General features: G+C 34.4%; 2 protein-coding genes across 2 annotated transcripts; one reads left to right on the forward strand and one right to left on the reverse strand.

Annotated features, from left to right (window-relative positions):
• Window positions 1-10,760: 10,760 nt before the first annotated feature.
• LOC130649269 (uncharacterized) lies at window positions 10,761-12,637 on the forward strand. Its single transcript, XM_057455519.1, has 2 exons — window positions 10,761-11,588; window positions 11,662-12,637. Exons 1-2 carry the CDS (start codon window positions 10,900-10,902, stop codon window positions 12,431-12,433), a joined length of 1,461 nt encoding a protein of 486 aa, XP_057311502.1. The 5' UTR covers window positions 10,761-10,899; the 3' UTR covers window positions 12,434-12,637.
• A 126-nt stretch (window positions 12,638-12,763) lies between these two features.
• Window positions 12,764-15,733, reverse strand: LOC130649267 (uncharacterized). The gene is made up of 5 exons (XM_057455517.1): window positions 15,361-15,733; window positions 14,035-15,173; window positions 13,532-13,910; window positions 13,383-13,412; window positions 12,764-13,203 (listed from the first exon to the last, which is right to left on the reverse strand). The coding sequence occupies exons 1-5, from the start codon at window positions 15,521-15,523 to the stop codon at window positions 12,983-12,985; spliced, it is 1,932 nt and encodes a 643-aa protein (XP_057311500.1). The 5' UTR covers window positions 15,524-15,733; the 3' UTR covers window positions 12,764-12,982.
• Window positions 15,734-15,985: the final 252 nt, after the last annotated feature.

Genomic DNA, 15,985 nt, shown 5'->3' on the forward strand with positions numbered 1-15,985 from the left:
GTTCGCTGATCAAAATAATGTAGGATCATATCTTTTCTACGAACGACTAAGGACATATAAGGGGTTAAAAATTTTGCTGACGTCAGCAATGGCCTGTTAAAAACGCGAAAAAATTTTTTCCGAAATTTATATCCCTGTTACCTTTATCGTATAGGCCTTGAAACGATGATCAAGAAAATGTATAGGATCACGTACTTTTGAGAAATAGTTGCATAGATATTTGGATTTAAAGGTTTTGTGATGATGTCATCAACCCGTCCATTCGGAAACGGATTGGGGAACCAGGTTTTGGAAAATTACCCAAATTGGTCCTAGGTTCTCCCTAGTTACCTACGCGGTGAAAAATCATTGACGTCACCAACTCGTCTTCAAGTTATTTGGCCTCAAAATTTTCGGTGCACTGTAATAACTTCATTGATTTAATATAGGATATTTGACGTTAAAGTAGTGTTATTGACGTCGCGTTGTAACGTCAGAAAATTTAACATATTAGACCTAAGTTTCTCGGCGACATCAAAGGAAAATGACGATATGTACTTTGCCTGTTACAAACAGACACAGTCTCTGTATTATTATAAGAGATATCTTATTAAAGGTTACCTCCCGCTAAAAATCAAGTTGAGCTGCTCAAATGAAACATCTTTCAAAGTTGTGTAGAATTCTTTTTATTTTTTTGAAAAATCTTTATCGTTCTCGAATATTTGTCTTAAAATTAGCGCTAATTATGCGAAACTGTGACGTCATGAATATGCAATGAGCATAATTATGGTAATGAAAAAAAATTATGTAAAATGTTTAAAACCCGTCAAAGTGAAGGACCAGAGAACATTTTTAACTCTATATGGCTTTTCAAAAATGTTAAATTAACAACCTTGCAGAGCATACTCTCATGACATTATGGATAATTAGTGAATCTTCTTATTCCAAATTCTAAAGAACCAATCAAACATTATAAAAAAAATATTCAAATTGCTACACAACCTTTCAAGCTCTTTCATATGAGCTCCAAACCAAAAAATGTTATGCTATTTCTAGGAATTAGTTTCCTTAATATGCGTCACACCTACCAAAATGAATTTATGTATTTCAATCTGATAATTACCATTGCCGTGTGCCCTAACAAACATTACACACTAGAAATTAAAAAAAGTTGCGAAGCATTCTCGCAAGTTGCAAGCAAAATTTGTTCATCAAGAACCAGAGGCGGCAATGTTCGCGGGGATATGGGCCTTGAAGCTGTTAGCACCCTCCCTCCCCCCTTCCGTAGTCAGGATGGCACAAAACATAGGATCATTTGACACTCAGTTTTGCGAAAACGGCGTACTAATTCTCTAGCGTAATTTTTATTTTGCCGAAATACAATTTTGCTACACTAGAATTTAATTTCGGGGAGCCACCACATTCGGGAAAATTGCAAGAACTAATTGAGCAATTTAAATAACCTACTCTGGTATATATTTTTAGGAATTGTTAGGAAATGTGACAGGACTACGCGCTTTTTTATGTAAGAACAACTGTATAAGGACAGAACCCAAATATTTTCCGATGAATAGGAACAAAACTGTTTTTACAACTAACAACCTGAGTCTGCATTTTGTTAGAAAAAAAGGACAAACCAGAATCTGAATTTTCTTGCACTTCTTTTTAAACTACCGTAAAGTTTCATAAGTGAGAACAATGTAGGACTTAGTTCAGAAGTTGTGTAGGCACTAAAACAACGCAAGAAAAAATCAGACAAAAACGGGTGCAGAAAATAATAAAACTAAATTTATCTTCTGGAAATTTTAATTGCGTGGGTCTTGAACATTTGTGAAAGCAGTCTAACAATACAAAACATTTAAAATTAACTTCTATTTTTTGTAAATAATTGAATCCAATCTTTTAAATCTAAAAATTTACAAAATAATAATGACAACATCATATAGGGTTTAATTTGTTTGTTTAATCACGTCTCGCATGTAGTTAAATTACGTTCTTGTCTATAAATTAAACTTCTAGCCTTCCGAGGTGTAGCTAGATGATCTAGAAAACAAAACAAAAAACCATAGAAACCCATAGGAAAACGACAAAAATTATTTCAAAACATCATCCATGTTACAGGCATAATCACATCGATATTTTACAAGTTACAACAATAGCTCTTATACATAGAAGTGCACACGCAAGTCCTAGTTTCATTCTAATAAATATAAAGAACTTTTAACTGTAACTTAAAGGGATCCCGAGGTACTCTTACAAGTTGGACTCATCTGAAAGATTTGCATGAGAAATGCTAAATGATATATTTACTTTTTGTTAAAACTTCATGTAACTCCAGATATAGCTTTTTAAATATTTATTTTTCTTGTCGCTCGACCGCAATCTTGGTTATCTTCGACCTTCTTCTTCGTTAAAAATTTTCATTCTAGCTCCAGTCTTTTTTAGTGGCACGTGACCCTGTTACGTATTATTTCAGCAGCGCTTTAATTATTACTGACTGCATAGTCAGAACGTATACCTTCGCGCGGCAAGTGAAACGAAAGCTCTCTACGAACAATTATTTTTTCAATTATTAATTCTGCATAAAGTTCTTTATGAACAATTATTTTTTTTAATTCTGCATATGTTCTCACATAGCTGAGCAATCAAACGAAAAATAAAATGTGCATGATTTTTATTTCAAAGGACTTTTTATTTGAGACGCAAGCTGTGCATGATTTTTATTCAAAGGACTTTTATTTGAGACACAGGTTTTGAAAGTTACTGATCATTGAACATGTCACACATTTGTGTATGGTTTTTATTTCAAAAGGATATATTTTGGAAGGCAAATATCAAGGTATGACTATAAGCCCATAAAAAGTCATAGAAAAAGTTGAAGGGTGGAAGGGGCTGCATCACCCCTCCCCCTCCAGCACGAATAGGATTAAGGGCGGTTACAACCTTTGTAATTTGAGACGGCACTCGCATTTGCCAAGTTAATTACCGACATATTTTCAAAACATGTACCTTCGCGTCGGCAATTATTTGACGTGGTAAAATCGCACATAAAAAGTCCCTAGGCCTTGTGCGATCAGACGTGAAAAAAATAGCCGAAGATATAACAACGAAAAAAAGTATTTGTTTCTCCACAGCATAGTTCAGTTGCCTCCTACGGCAATGCACGAACAACAAACTCTTAGCAACTTCAACTGCATCATTAAAAACAGTTTGTCACCAATGTAGTTTGATTAAATCATTGCAGAAAACGCTAAATATATTTAATAAAATGCCGTTTTTTCTGCGTTGAACTTGAATATTTACGCAATTAACTATTATATTTCTTATTTTTCTTTGCTTTTCTCCGGTAAAAATAATATTTTTTATTTAGGAGGTAGCTAAAACATTTTTTGTGTTTTGTTAAGTTTAAAAATTTAGAAGGTGCCACAGTATTCAAACAAGACGTATGATATACGCAAACAACCTCGCCAAAAAGTTTATAAAAAGCTGAAGTTAGACACGATGTATTTTGCTATTCGGATAGGCAATAATATTGATAGAAAATTTCTCGAAATTTCAATTTTCGTTAGGTCAGTCTGTAAACACGTCCTCGCGGGCGAGATAGTAAAAAGAAAAAAAAAGTAAAAATAGTTACCAAGATGAGATTCGAACACACGACTACTCCCGTGTCGGTGCTCAGAGAGGCAAAAATTTCCATTCTTGTAGGACACATTTGCGTTTTAATACAAGCTCACGAGCTTGTAATAAGTGCGAATATAGCCACAGCAGTTATTTGTTGACGCTAAAAATGGCGAATTATGAGGGTTTCGTTGGACATTAATGTATGATGTATGCTTTTAAAAGGTCTAATCATGGAGGTACAGAGCAGCGTTGATGTTAGACAGGATACCTGTCTCTCTTTTACTAAAATTCCAAGTTGTACAAATTAGTATTGTTCGAAAAAATTCAACACAGTAAAATTCGTACACAGTTATTTAAGTTGTACCAAGTTGGTATTGTTAAAAAAAATTCAACCTAAGTAGAAGAAGTGAAGTAGGCCCAACGTCGTACAAAGTTATCTCAGTTGTATGAAGTTGGTTCGAATCAGAAAAATTCAAATAAATTAGAAGTTAAGTAGGCCCAACCTCGTATATAGTATTTGAAGTCGTACGAAGTTGGTATGGATAAAAAGAATCAAGTTTTAAGTGGGAGCAATGACGTTGCCCAACCTCGTACACAGTTATTTAGGTTGTACGAAGTTGGTACAATCATTAGATAATAATGGTCAAAAATTAACGTTCAGAGAATATTTAAGATATTATAATGTTTACTAAATGTATTTAGCAATGCTTAGATATTCATTTCTAAACCAAATTATTAGTTGCATAATTTTTGTACAGCAATTGTAATGCCAATCTTCGTACAAAATTGCCCATCTTCGTACAAGCGCGAAAAATGACCAACCTCGTACAACGGGTCAATTTCGTACGGAACAAAGCATGCCAGCTATGCAATTATTATCAGGACTTGGTATAAACCATGTGTTTGTGTTAAATTACCTTAAGGGAAGAAATTTTCGCGGGAAGAAAATTTCGCGGTTTTCGCGGTTTTTGGAAAAAACCGCGAAATTTTCTTCCCGCGAAAATTTTAAAAATTCACCGACCGCGAAATTAAATTCCCGCGAAATTTTTCGAAATTTGTTGACCGCGAAATTAAATTCTCGCGAAAATTTTTGATTTTATTTGCATTGGAATTATAAATTCAGTGAAAACTGAGAATGGAGAAATGGCATATACATAAAAGTATCTTTTCTAACATAAGAGATGCTCTAAGAATTACAATAATCAATAAAACTTTCATTAATCAATCAGAGTCAATCGTGATAATCTTTTCCGTTTTCTTCTTGCCATCTCGCCTTTTAGTAGTTGTTTTAATGCTAATGGTCTTGCTAAAAAAACTTCGGATATCTTTCTGATTGCTCGCTTCATCTTTGGACTTGCTCTTCTTCGATTGGGATGAAGTGGAAGGTAAATTGATGCTTTCCTCGGTCACATTATTAGGTTGTAAAAAGGATCCCAGATTTTCCTCATTCTTGGGTTCAATGTACAATTCCTCTATAAGTTGTTTATATTTTTCCATCAACAGAAGGTTAATACAAATACCAGCAATTTTCACTGTGATTTTACATGGAATCTCCATACCGCCTTGAACGATGGGAGAGCGTCTATAATGTTCACTTGTAAGCTTGGCATTAACGATTGCTCCTCTATCCATGAAAAATTTTGTAACACGCGAGATCTCTCGTGGAAGATGACCAACTGCATTTGTATCTCCTATTTCGCAAACCTTGATCGCGAAACGATCAAAGGGATTTCCAAACTCGTGATGACATTCTAGAAATTGTTCTCTCTGAGGATTCCAAAAGCTTTTATAATAATGGTATCCTCTTACTGCTGCTGAAAATTCGAAAACTTTACTGTACGCCATCTTACAGTGACAGTAACTTTCTTCTGTACTTTCTTGTTTCCTTCTTGTCTCAATAAGTTTGTCCTCATTGTTTGACTCTCTTTTACTTCAGTCTCCTTTACTTCAGCGAGTAAGGGGTTTCCCCCTCAAACAATAGGATAAACACGCGAGAAAATTGTTGTCTGGAAAATTTTTCTTTTCGAATGTTCATTTATTTGCTCTCATCGAAGGGTTTCCCCCTCAAACAATAGGATAAACACGCGGGAAAATTGTTGTCTGGAAAATTTTTCTTTTCGAATGTTCATTTATTTGCTCTCCCGAAACAAAAAAAAACCATTGAAAGTTTTTAATAGAAATTCGTCTCGTTTTGGATATATAGAAATGGTCTATTAAACCACAAATTTTGTATATTTGTATTGTTCATCGATCAAAATATCTTTCACTCGTGTTCTTGAGTTTGGGTGATAAACTGACACATGTAAACAAACGCGTTCATGTGAAAAAGACAAAACAAGACGAAAGAAAAATGTCAAGTTCAGGTAACACTACTTTTTATTATTAACTTTCATATTGTAATACTTACTTTTTAAGCAAAAATCTTCCGAGTTTAAAGCCTTGTTAGAATTATTAAAATTCTAAAGCAGTTGATATTTATTTGATACAAATGTAATACCCAGATATCCCTTTAATTTTTCAGAATCGTCGCGTAACTTGCAGAGAGAATCAGGTTTAGGACCGTTAGATTTCCAAGCTGCTGCCCAAGCCGCATCTACTCCTCGAAAGACCAACAGAAAGTCCTACCAAAAATGGTCAAACGAAGACAGATTTAATATCGGCAAATATGCTGCAATCCACGGCCCCGCTGCTGCTACGAGGAAATTTTCATCAAGAAGCCAACCATTGAACGAAAGTACTGTTAGAGGGTGGTGTAAACTGTATCAAGACGAGGTAAAAAAGGCGAGTAAGGAGAAGCGTTCTGTCGGACGTGAGTTGGCAGTTCTCAGAAGAGGTCGACCACTTTTACTAGGAACTTTGGACCAAATGGTCCAAAAATTTCTACTGGCGGTGCGAAACAGAGGGGGGATAATTACGTCTGCCATTGCGGTATCAGTTGCCAAAGCTCTAATTGCACGAAACCCACAGTTAAATTTAGCACACATCGATCTCGATTCGTCATCTTGGGCTAAGAGCTTATTTCAAAGAATGGGGTTTGTAAAACGCATGAAAACAACAGGAAAGGTCGAAATACCCGAAGGAGCGAAAAAAGAAGCACAACTACTCTATTTGCATGATATCGTATCCCTTGTCGAAGAACATAACATTCCAGACAGTCTCGTAATGAATTTGGACCAAACTCCACTCAAGTACGTACCAAGCGGCAACCATACATTGGCCAAAAAAGGCACAAAGTCTATCGGAATCGCAGGCTCATCTGATAAACGTTGCATAACAGCTACCTTTGTGGTCACATTGGATGGAAGCTTCCTACCAATCCAACTTATTTACGGCGGAAAGACTACCCAAAGTCTCCCAAGATTCAAATTCCCTGATTCATTTAGCTTGAGTGTTAACCCAAAACACTTCAGTAATACAGCAGAATCAATAAAAGTTATCGATGAGGTTATTCTACCATATGTCAAGGCTCAGCGAGAAGCACTGGGAAAGCCAGACCAAGCAGCTCTCTTGGTATTCGATGTGTTTCGTGGCCAAATCACCGACGAAGTCACGTCTCACTTAACACGAAATAACATATTTTTCATCATGGTACCCAACAATATGACCCATCTATTCCAGCCGCTGGATTTAACAGTAAACGGCCATTGCAAGAAATTCATGAAAAGCAAGTTTTCTGATTGGTACACACAACAGGTTCAGAACGCCCTTGATGCTGGAGTAAAAGTGGAAAACATCAACATTGAGTTCAAACTAACGACTATGAAACCATTACATGCAAGTTGGATTGTGGACTACTACAATCACATCGCCTCAGTAGCTGGTGTTGATGTTATTGTTAAAGGTTGGAAAATTGCTGGAATTTATGATGCGATAAAGAAAGGAAAGTTGAATCTACCAAGCGTCGACCCGTTTAATGAGATAGCGCCGTTGGCTATGTCACCGGATGAGATTGCTAACCAGCCCAGCTTCATCGAAGTATCGGACGAGATACGGGAAGGATACGTAAACGAAATCGTAGAAAATGATGAAGATGACGACGACAATGATGATGATGCAGAATGGGGGTTCGAAGAAGACTTTGATAGAAACGCATTTGACTTCATTATCGATGATGAATGTAACGAGTAATTAACAATTTAGAAAGACTATTTTTTCTCGACCGCGAAAATTATATTTTTTTCTCGACCGCGAAATTAAATTCCGCGAAAAAAATCGTTTTGATCAACCGCGAAATTAAATTCCCGCGAAAATTTCTTCCCTTAAGGTAGCCGATAGCCGTTTTCTACGGAATATTTCAAATCCACAAATATATTTTAAATCCACAAATATATTTCAAATCAGTAACAGAATTTTTTTGAAATCCGAAAATATAATTCAAATCCACAAATATATTTCAAATTCGCAAATATATTTCAAATCCACAAATATATTTTCAATCCGCATAAATATTCCAAATCCACAAATGTTTTTCAAAAACGCAAAATTATTTCAAATCCACAAATATATTTTAAAAATCCAATTCTCCCAGAGCCCTGCCCTGCAAAAAGTCACATGTGCCCGAAATGATTTGTAAATAAGCATGGCAGACCGTTTCTGTTCGTCATGTGGGAAGAAAATCGAATTTTGTAGCGATTATTTCTGGAAAAAAAAGAAAGCAGAAAGTCCTGTCCACAGTGAGGAAGTGTCATTGATAGACTATCAACGAATTAAGTCAAATGAAAGAACATCACGATTCTCAAGGAGAAAGACAAATACAATCAATGGAGAAGAAAGAGCTGGGTGACGATGATTGAGGAAGTAATAGTAGTAAGGTGGTTTTTAAAAGCAAGAAAGCAAAGGTTGTATCTTTACACAGTAAAACATCTACGGAAAGTGTTGTTATTAACGTTGGAATTATGAGAGAGAATGAACAAGGGCTGCTCCATTGTGTTAGAGGATCTAAGTTTCCTCTGCGTATTGCTAGGGATGCCTCAGCAGCTACTGTTTTGAAGGCTGCAAACAAAAAGCATGCAGACCATGACCTATTTTTCTGTGGTCTATAAGAATATGTCTTGCTATACCCGGACCAGAAAGTGGTTGAAATGATACCTGGGACAAAAACAGTTTTTACTGTTGACAAATACAAAAAGGAGCTAGCTAAGCCATTTTCAAAAGTAGACCTTTATTTATGCAAAGGATACGATATACAATCAAACAGAAGATGAAATGAGACGGACCATGTCCTTCGCAATTAACAATGGCTGTTGCTTCAGCAAGATTAAATTGCAAAATATACCTTAAACTTGCTATCTTTTGTTGATTTTATATTTTTTGTTATGTTGTAGTGAATTTCCACTTGAATGTTTTAAAGGCAAAGAACGTAGAAAATTCAGACAGTTTTCTGAAAAAAACTGGAAACTGGCTCTAATAGACCTTTCCAGAATTTCCTAATTATGCAAAACTCAATTAAAGAGGTTAATATTAAAAATGATTCATATCCCTAAGTTCCTTAGCAAACGGTAGAACAAATTACCTAATTTCGTAAATCTTTTTATTCGCTAAGTGCTTCAATTCCAAGCTGAAAATTACGGTCAAACCCTTCATATAGCCGAGATTCCTAAGAATAGCCTCATTTTCAAAATAATTAGTTTCTTTAAATCTATATATAATCCAACCAGAATATTATATTGCTCTAAAAACTTAATTTTTGTCATGATAATTTAATATTCTATCTGAATATTCTTATTTGAAGAGTAAAGAACCATTAAAAATTTTAGATAACGTCATAATTATTATAATTTATGAAATTCGGGAAAGGTGTATTGTTCTGTTTGTTTTTTTTTGTTTGTTTTTATCACAACTTTTATTATATTGCAGTAGCTTACAGAAGAAGTATGTATATGTAAAAAAGAAACTATAGTCAAAACTCTCTGGAAGATAAAACATTTCATCTGGTATTCCGCATACTTTGGCGTTCCTGGAATTTCTTATGGTGTGTGAATTCCACTCATCTCTCATTTTATCTAACTCTGATTGTATTAACCAAGAATGGCTAAACCAAGCGCATTCCATTTGAAAATGATCACCTAAGCGAAGTGCGTCACTTTCAACCATATCTTTGAAATAGTCAATTACCCAAGTTGGATATGTTCGCTTAAAAGGAGACCATAAATTTTCAATCCTTTGGTGACACTGTGAAGTTCCATCTTTATGTGCATTAACATTGTTATGAATAAGTGACTGGTAACTTGCCATTAGACCATTTTCAGTACCACAATCAGTTCGTACTATATCTGGAGACATTTTAAATTCGTCAAGAGCGTTTAAGAAAAAGTGAGCAGGTATTACAGATTAATTATTGGTACAACTAACTTTTACCAAATGACTTTGCGGGGAAAACTGTCTACACATCCATGAATAGGGAATCCAAAAGGCTTCAACTTGCCATACAGCATTTGGCCCGGGTGAATTATATACTCTATGTATAAGTTTCCGTGCCTGTCTGTTATGAGAGCCTTTCGGATCGATTTCCCTAACAACTTTCATAACCTCGTCACGTTTTACTGAAACGCCGTGTATCACACGTAGCTTGTTCCAAATCCTTCGATAACCCTTGACTCCATTTGTAATTAAACCTTCGGTTTTGATAACTTGACGAATTAAAGAATCCACGTCAGGTTTTTCATTCCTTTTTAAGCCCATCGCTCTTAGACGGCGTTTTAAAGTTCTGACACTGATATCAATCTCGTTGTAATGTTTCAAATACATATAACTATCTTTTTGTACTCAGTTCCCTTATTAAAGTAATATTTAATAACATTTTCCACACATTTGTTGTGTGTTGCAGTTTCAGCTTTTATTGCACGTCTTTCCATTCCACAATTAGGACAGAACAACTCTATTAAGTAGAATTCTCTTCCACAACAAAAACAAAAGCATGCATTTGCAGCCGCCATTATGCCATTATGGCCACGAGGCTTCGCTGATCACAATAATTTGTGGATTTTAAACTATTTTCGGATTTGAAATATATTATGGCGCGCCTGAGGGGACAAAATTAAAAAAACCCAAAAAATAAACAAAAAAACTTTTTTGCAAGAAAAAAACATTTTTGATATTGAAATATATTAAAAAATACGAAAAAAAAAATTTTTTCGCAATTTTTTTTCTTTTTAGTTGAAAAAAATTATTACTTTTTTCAAAAAATGTTTTTTTCTTTTTTTGTGGCACCTGTCAATCAATCAATCAAAATTTCGACAAGTATGACTGTTCGGCATTTTATTTAAAATTCCGCGCAAAAATGAAGATGTTAGAAAAACAATGATGGCGGTATATGTTCCACATGTTACAGCTGCAATTACGTTTCTAAATGGTTTAGAAAGAAACAGGTTTTTGCCCTTGAATGAAATCGGGCAGGAAATTTACAACATTCAGTTTGACGAAATTATATGGAATTTAGCATCAATATACTTAGAGTACTTACAAGTGCCTGATATAAGTGATCGTATACCAGAAGTTATTAGGTCACTACAAAATTCTTATGAAGAACTAGTGAAACATCGTTGTCGAGGTGGTGATAAAAGCAATGCTTACATTAGTCCTAGAGCTGTGACTGGTGAGGTTGGCAGACCAAAGTATGAAGTGCCAAAGGAACAAGTCATTAGCTTGAAAAAGATCGGATATCAATGGAAGGACATTGCTCAAATGCTTGGTATTAGTATCAAAACACTCTGTCGTCGTCGTAAAGAATTTGATTTACCTTTTGGAGAAGCAGAATATTCAGACATAACTGATCAACAACTCGATGAAATAGTTCGAGAAGTGCTTTTGATACTCCCAAATTGCGGCGAAAGAATGGTAATAGGTGCAATTACCAGCAAACATATTAAGGTGAAAAGAGAAAGATTGCGACAATCAATCATGAGGGTAGACGCGTTGAGCAGGGTGATGAGACGAAGGAATTGTATACAAAGAAGGAGGTACAATGTGAAATCTCCAAATTCGCTGTGGTAAGTAAGTTTCCCTAATTAACAAACGGTGTTTGCGTTATGCCCATATCCATTTCTTAAAATATTCTTTTAGGCATATGGATGGTCATCATAAGTTAATTAGATGGCGCATTGTGTTTCACGGATGTATAGATGGTTATTCAAGATTAGTAACATTTCTCAGATGTAATTCAAATAACAGAAGCACTACCGTATTAGATCTATTTCTGGAAGCCATCAATAAATACAATGTCCCTAGGAGAATTCGCACTGACCACGGTATAGAAAATATTGAAGTGGCACGATGGATGCTAGGACACTTTGGTGTGGCCAGTAAGCCTGTCATAACTGGACTATCAATGCATAATCAAAGAATCGAAAGGCTTTGGCGCGACTTAGTCATACAGGTGGTTGATTATTTTAAAGGCATTTTTTATTTCATGGAGCAGCAAGAAATGTTAGACCCCGTAAATGATGTAGATTTGTACGCATTGCATAGCGTGTTTTTGCCTAGAATTAATCGTGCTTGCGAGGAATTTGTGAAGCAGTGGAATAATCATCCTTTATCAACTGAAGGCAATAGAACGCCGTATCAGCTGTGGACTCAAGGCATGTATATGAACTGGCATTCTTCTGATAACGGTTTGAGACAGATAATGGAGGAAAATGAAAACATTGGTACACATGGAGTCGAACTTGACGGTCCAGCTCCTTTAATAGATTCGATCAACAACGTAAATGTTCCTGAGATAGCTCTGAATTTACCAGACAATTTTATGCAAAATATTGACCCACTTTCTGAAGACCACAATCACGGAATAAACTTGTACATTCAAACTCGTGAATTATTGGTACATGCGCTATGATAAGCTGATGTACGGTCGAATAACAAACAAACGATTTTAAGCTCTTGCGATGGAACATAAGGGTCAAAAAATTAATTCGGTTGGTGGGTTGGCGTTTATTTGGCACTTGATAGTAGGAGTATGTAAAGTTAAAAAGTTGTTAATTTTTAACAGAGACAAAAATGTATTTTAGTGTATCAAAGAAATACTTTAATCAGAAGTTCACATTTACTCGTATTAAATAACAAAAACTTTAGTAATCACTAACAAAACATAGTATCCTACACATATATTTTTCACTAACGTAAAAAACTTTCAAGCCTTTTATTGTTATTAGCATTATGAAAATTAGTTAAGTCAATAAGTCTCCTTTTTATATAACGAAAAGTAAAGAAAAACTGCAGAAATGCAAAATAAAACATAATGTCAACATATAATATAACAATCTTTTTATATAATATATAATAATCTTATATAATAATCTTTTTAAACTTCCAGGTTTGTATAACTTTGGACGTTTTAGGACGGCAAAAAGAAAAAAAAACATGTATATATATATATATTAAAAACTCACAAACGTCCAAAACCCTGTCCTTGTAATCGTAAGGTAGCATCAATTGCCTTTTTGAAATCGTTATATGCATCATGACAAATTGGAATCGAAAGTATCGAAAGACACGTATCTGCATCAGGCAATGGTTTACCTCTCCTGTTGAACTTTAGAGTAACGCCATTTTCTAAAGGAACTGGCGAAGAGCAACAAAATACTAATAGGTCTTTTGTTGTGATAGCTAAAATAAAAAGAAGCTGCAAATTTTACACCCATAAGAAATACATCAACTTGCAAACAATATTAAAAATACAAATTATAGTCCTATAAAAAATTGGAAAAATTTTCTAGAAAGTAAAAATGTAAAGTAGAATGATGACACATATTTTAGTAACTTAAAAATATACAAAATAGAAATACCTTCATCAACTGTATCTTCATTGCCGTTTGCTGAGATACAAAATACAAAAATAGATACAAAAATAACATTTTTACAAAGTGGATTGCCATTCTAACATTGGAAACAATGATTTTATATATACTGCAGCAAATTTAAAATAATTATATACCTAATGACATAACATAGTCTTTAAAGAACACCAGTGCTTTCTCTTCTGCCTCCTTTATCGCCTTAGGTAACTTAAATTGATTGTAAAGATCTTCGGCCTGAATCACAACTTCAGATGTGGATTGAAATACATCTTTCCAAATGCTTCGATTGTTTTTTAGCACACTGATAAGGGAGATGGTTTCAAAACCTTCTCGTAGTTGCTCTGTTTCTTCATGTCTCATTTTAAAGATGCAATATATAGTTAACAGATACAAAGCTGTGTCCTTGGTCTTAGTTGTAAGCATGGAATGCCCAAATCCAGCAGCTTTAAGTTCACACTGTAAGAAATCATTACTTTGATATGCAAACATTTCTTTGTCATCATCACATGATCGTATCTGAAAAAAACACGAAAATTTATAAATTTAACATTCTCATCTAAAAATTCATGACATAAAACATTATAAAAAGTCAAATAATAATAAGTTAGAATCAATAGTACTGAATATATACTATAACCACCTGCTGCATTATGTGTCGTAATTCAAAATCTGGAAAATCTTGATCTGTTACAACAGAATATGCTTCTGCAATATCATTAGTAATCAAAAAATGGACATATGCAGGAGATAAACCAATAACTGGTCCTCCGTTATGTAGAATGCTATGTGCAATAACTTTTCCAGCATAGAGATATAACTCACTGTCCAAGTGGCATTCATTGTGAACAGGAACTTTATGATTTATATCTCCCTCAAACAATTGAATGCTTCCTTCTCCACGTATCAATCGATCAAGTAATATGTAAAAATATTCCCTTTTTGGACCATCTGCATCCATGCCTTCTTCTCCATTTTCGAAGGTTACTTCTGGGAAGTAAGATATGTCAATTTGACCACGTTTATGTTGAATTAAAGTGGTTTTTAAATATGTATCTGACCTGTTGATTGAAATTTTTTGTTTGTTCCCTGTTGCCGCATGAATTGTACGAATATCAACCAAATTCTTCATCACAAATTCTGTACTGCAGCCAAGTTTTTTTTCTGATTGTTCAAGCACAAGATCCTTTGATGAACTTTGAGATGATGACTCAATTTGGCCTGTTGAAGTATAGTTATTTACATCTTTAATTAATCCAAATGCTGGCGTTTCTAATAATCCATCGTCACTGTCAGATTCAACCTTTTCTTCCTCTTCATAGCAATTGATGAATGCACTAAAATAACTTTTAGTTATGTCAATTAAAGACCTGATATATATGCACCCGTTTATACCAGGAGAAGACAAATGCTTTAAAACTTTTCCATTTATGTTATTTATGCCTGAAGGATTCATTAATTTTTTATGTACAGGTTTCATAAATGAAAATTGATTCTTGCTTGGAAGTTTATCTTGGAACTTTTCAAAAATCGTTTCTCTGATTTCCTCCTCCTGAGATTCAAGTAAAACTTCGAAGGCATTAACAATAAATCCTGATGATTGTAAATGTTCCTTCAATTCACCTTTCGGTATAACTTTAATCTTTGGTGAAGGAATTAACACAAGATCTTTCATGAATGTTGCAGATTTCCTTCGCTTAGAAGTATTACTATTGGTATTAGTAAAAGGTCTCTTGGTGGAAGATGGTAATCGTCTGCTGAGAGTGTTCCGATCTGCGTGTTCTAAAATAATTCAAAAATGACATTACAAAGGTCACAAAAATAGCTGTTACCCATACCAGCTCTTTCGGGAAAAATATATATTGTAGTCATTGTAACTTGGTTTTTAGCTAGATTGCTACTAGCTATATAAGTCACAAAACCAAAAAACTGAAAGTGGTTTGTGAAACAAAATAACGTAGCTTTTTACCATTTTTCTTTTGTCTATTTGGACGGAAGAGTAAATGTACAGCTTCTTCAACATTGTTTGATTCGCTGTTCTGCTCGGGCTTCTTTTTGTGCTGTTCCAAAGCACGAACAAGGTTGCTGAGGCCTTCAAGTGCAGAGCTCATGTTGTTTTCTTTCTGCGCCATTTTAGAAGTGCCACAGGAGGGCGAACAAAGTAATAATTTGCAGAACAGGTTACGCTGTCGAACAAAAATGATTGATTGATAGAGCCCGGCCGTCGGACAAAAATGTTCTCCAACTGTTTTTCATTTTTTTTCAAAAAAATGAACAATAAAATAAATCAAATTGTTTTTATATCTTTTTGTTTATTCGTTGTTGTTTTTTCATTATTATTTTTTAAAAATTTCAAAAAATAAGTAAAAAAGTGTTTTTTTACAAAAATATTCTTTTTTTAAATAACAAAATATTTTTTTAATTTTGTCCCCTCAGGCGCGCCATAATATATATATGCAGATTTGATATATATTTTTGGATTTGAAATATATTGTTGAATTTGAATTATATTTTCGGATTTCAAAAAAATTCTGTTACTGATTTGAAATATATTTGTGGATTTGAAATATATTTGTGGGTTGACCCTTCTCGGC

This window comes from Hydractinia symbiolongicarpus, chromosome 7, assembly GCF_029227915.1.
Source record: "Hydractinia symbiolongicarpus strain clone_291-10 chromosome 7, HSymV2.1, whole genome shotgun sequence".
Classification (NCBI taxonomy): domain Eukaryota; kingdom Metazoa; phylum Cnidaria; class Hydrozoa; order Anthoathecata; family Hydractiniidae; genus Hydractinia; species Hydractinia symbiolongicarpus.

Bases quoted from the DNA above. Each gene is read 5' to 3' on its own strand.
- LOC130649269 (XM_057455519.1), top strand. From the start codon at position 10,900: ATGATGGCGGTATATGTTCCACATGTTACAGCTGCAATTACGTTTCTA. The intron at 11,589-11,661 runs GTAAGTAAGTTT...ATATTCTTTTAG, and splicing joins AAATCTCCAAATTCGCTGTG to GCATATGGATGGTCATCATA.
- LOC130649267 (XM_057455517.1), bottom strand. From the start codon at position 15,523: ATGGCGCAGAAAGAAAACAACATGAGCTCTGCACTTGAAGGCCTCAGC. The intron at 13,911-14,034 runs GTGGTTATAGTA...TGTTTTTTTCAG, and splicing joins TACGACACATAATGCAGCAG to ATACGATCATGTGATGATGA. The intron at 13,204-13,382 runs GTATTTCTATTT...TTTTTATTTTAG, and splicing joins TGAAGATACAGTTGATGAAG to CTATCACAACAAAAGACCTA.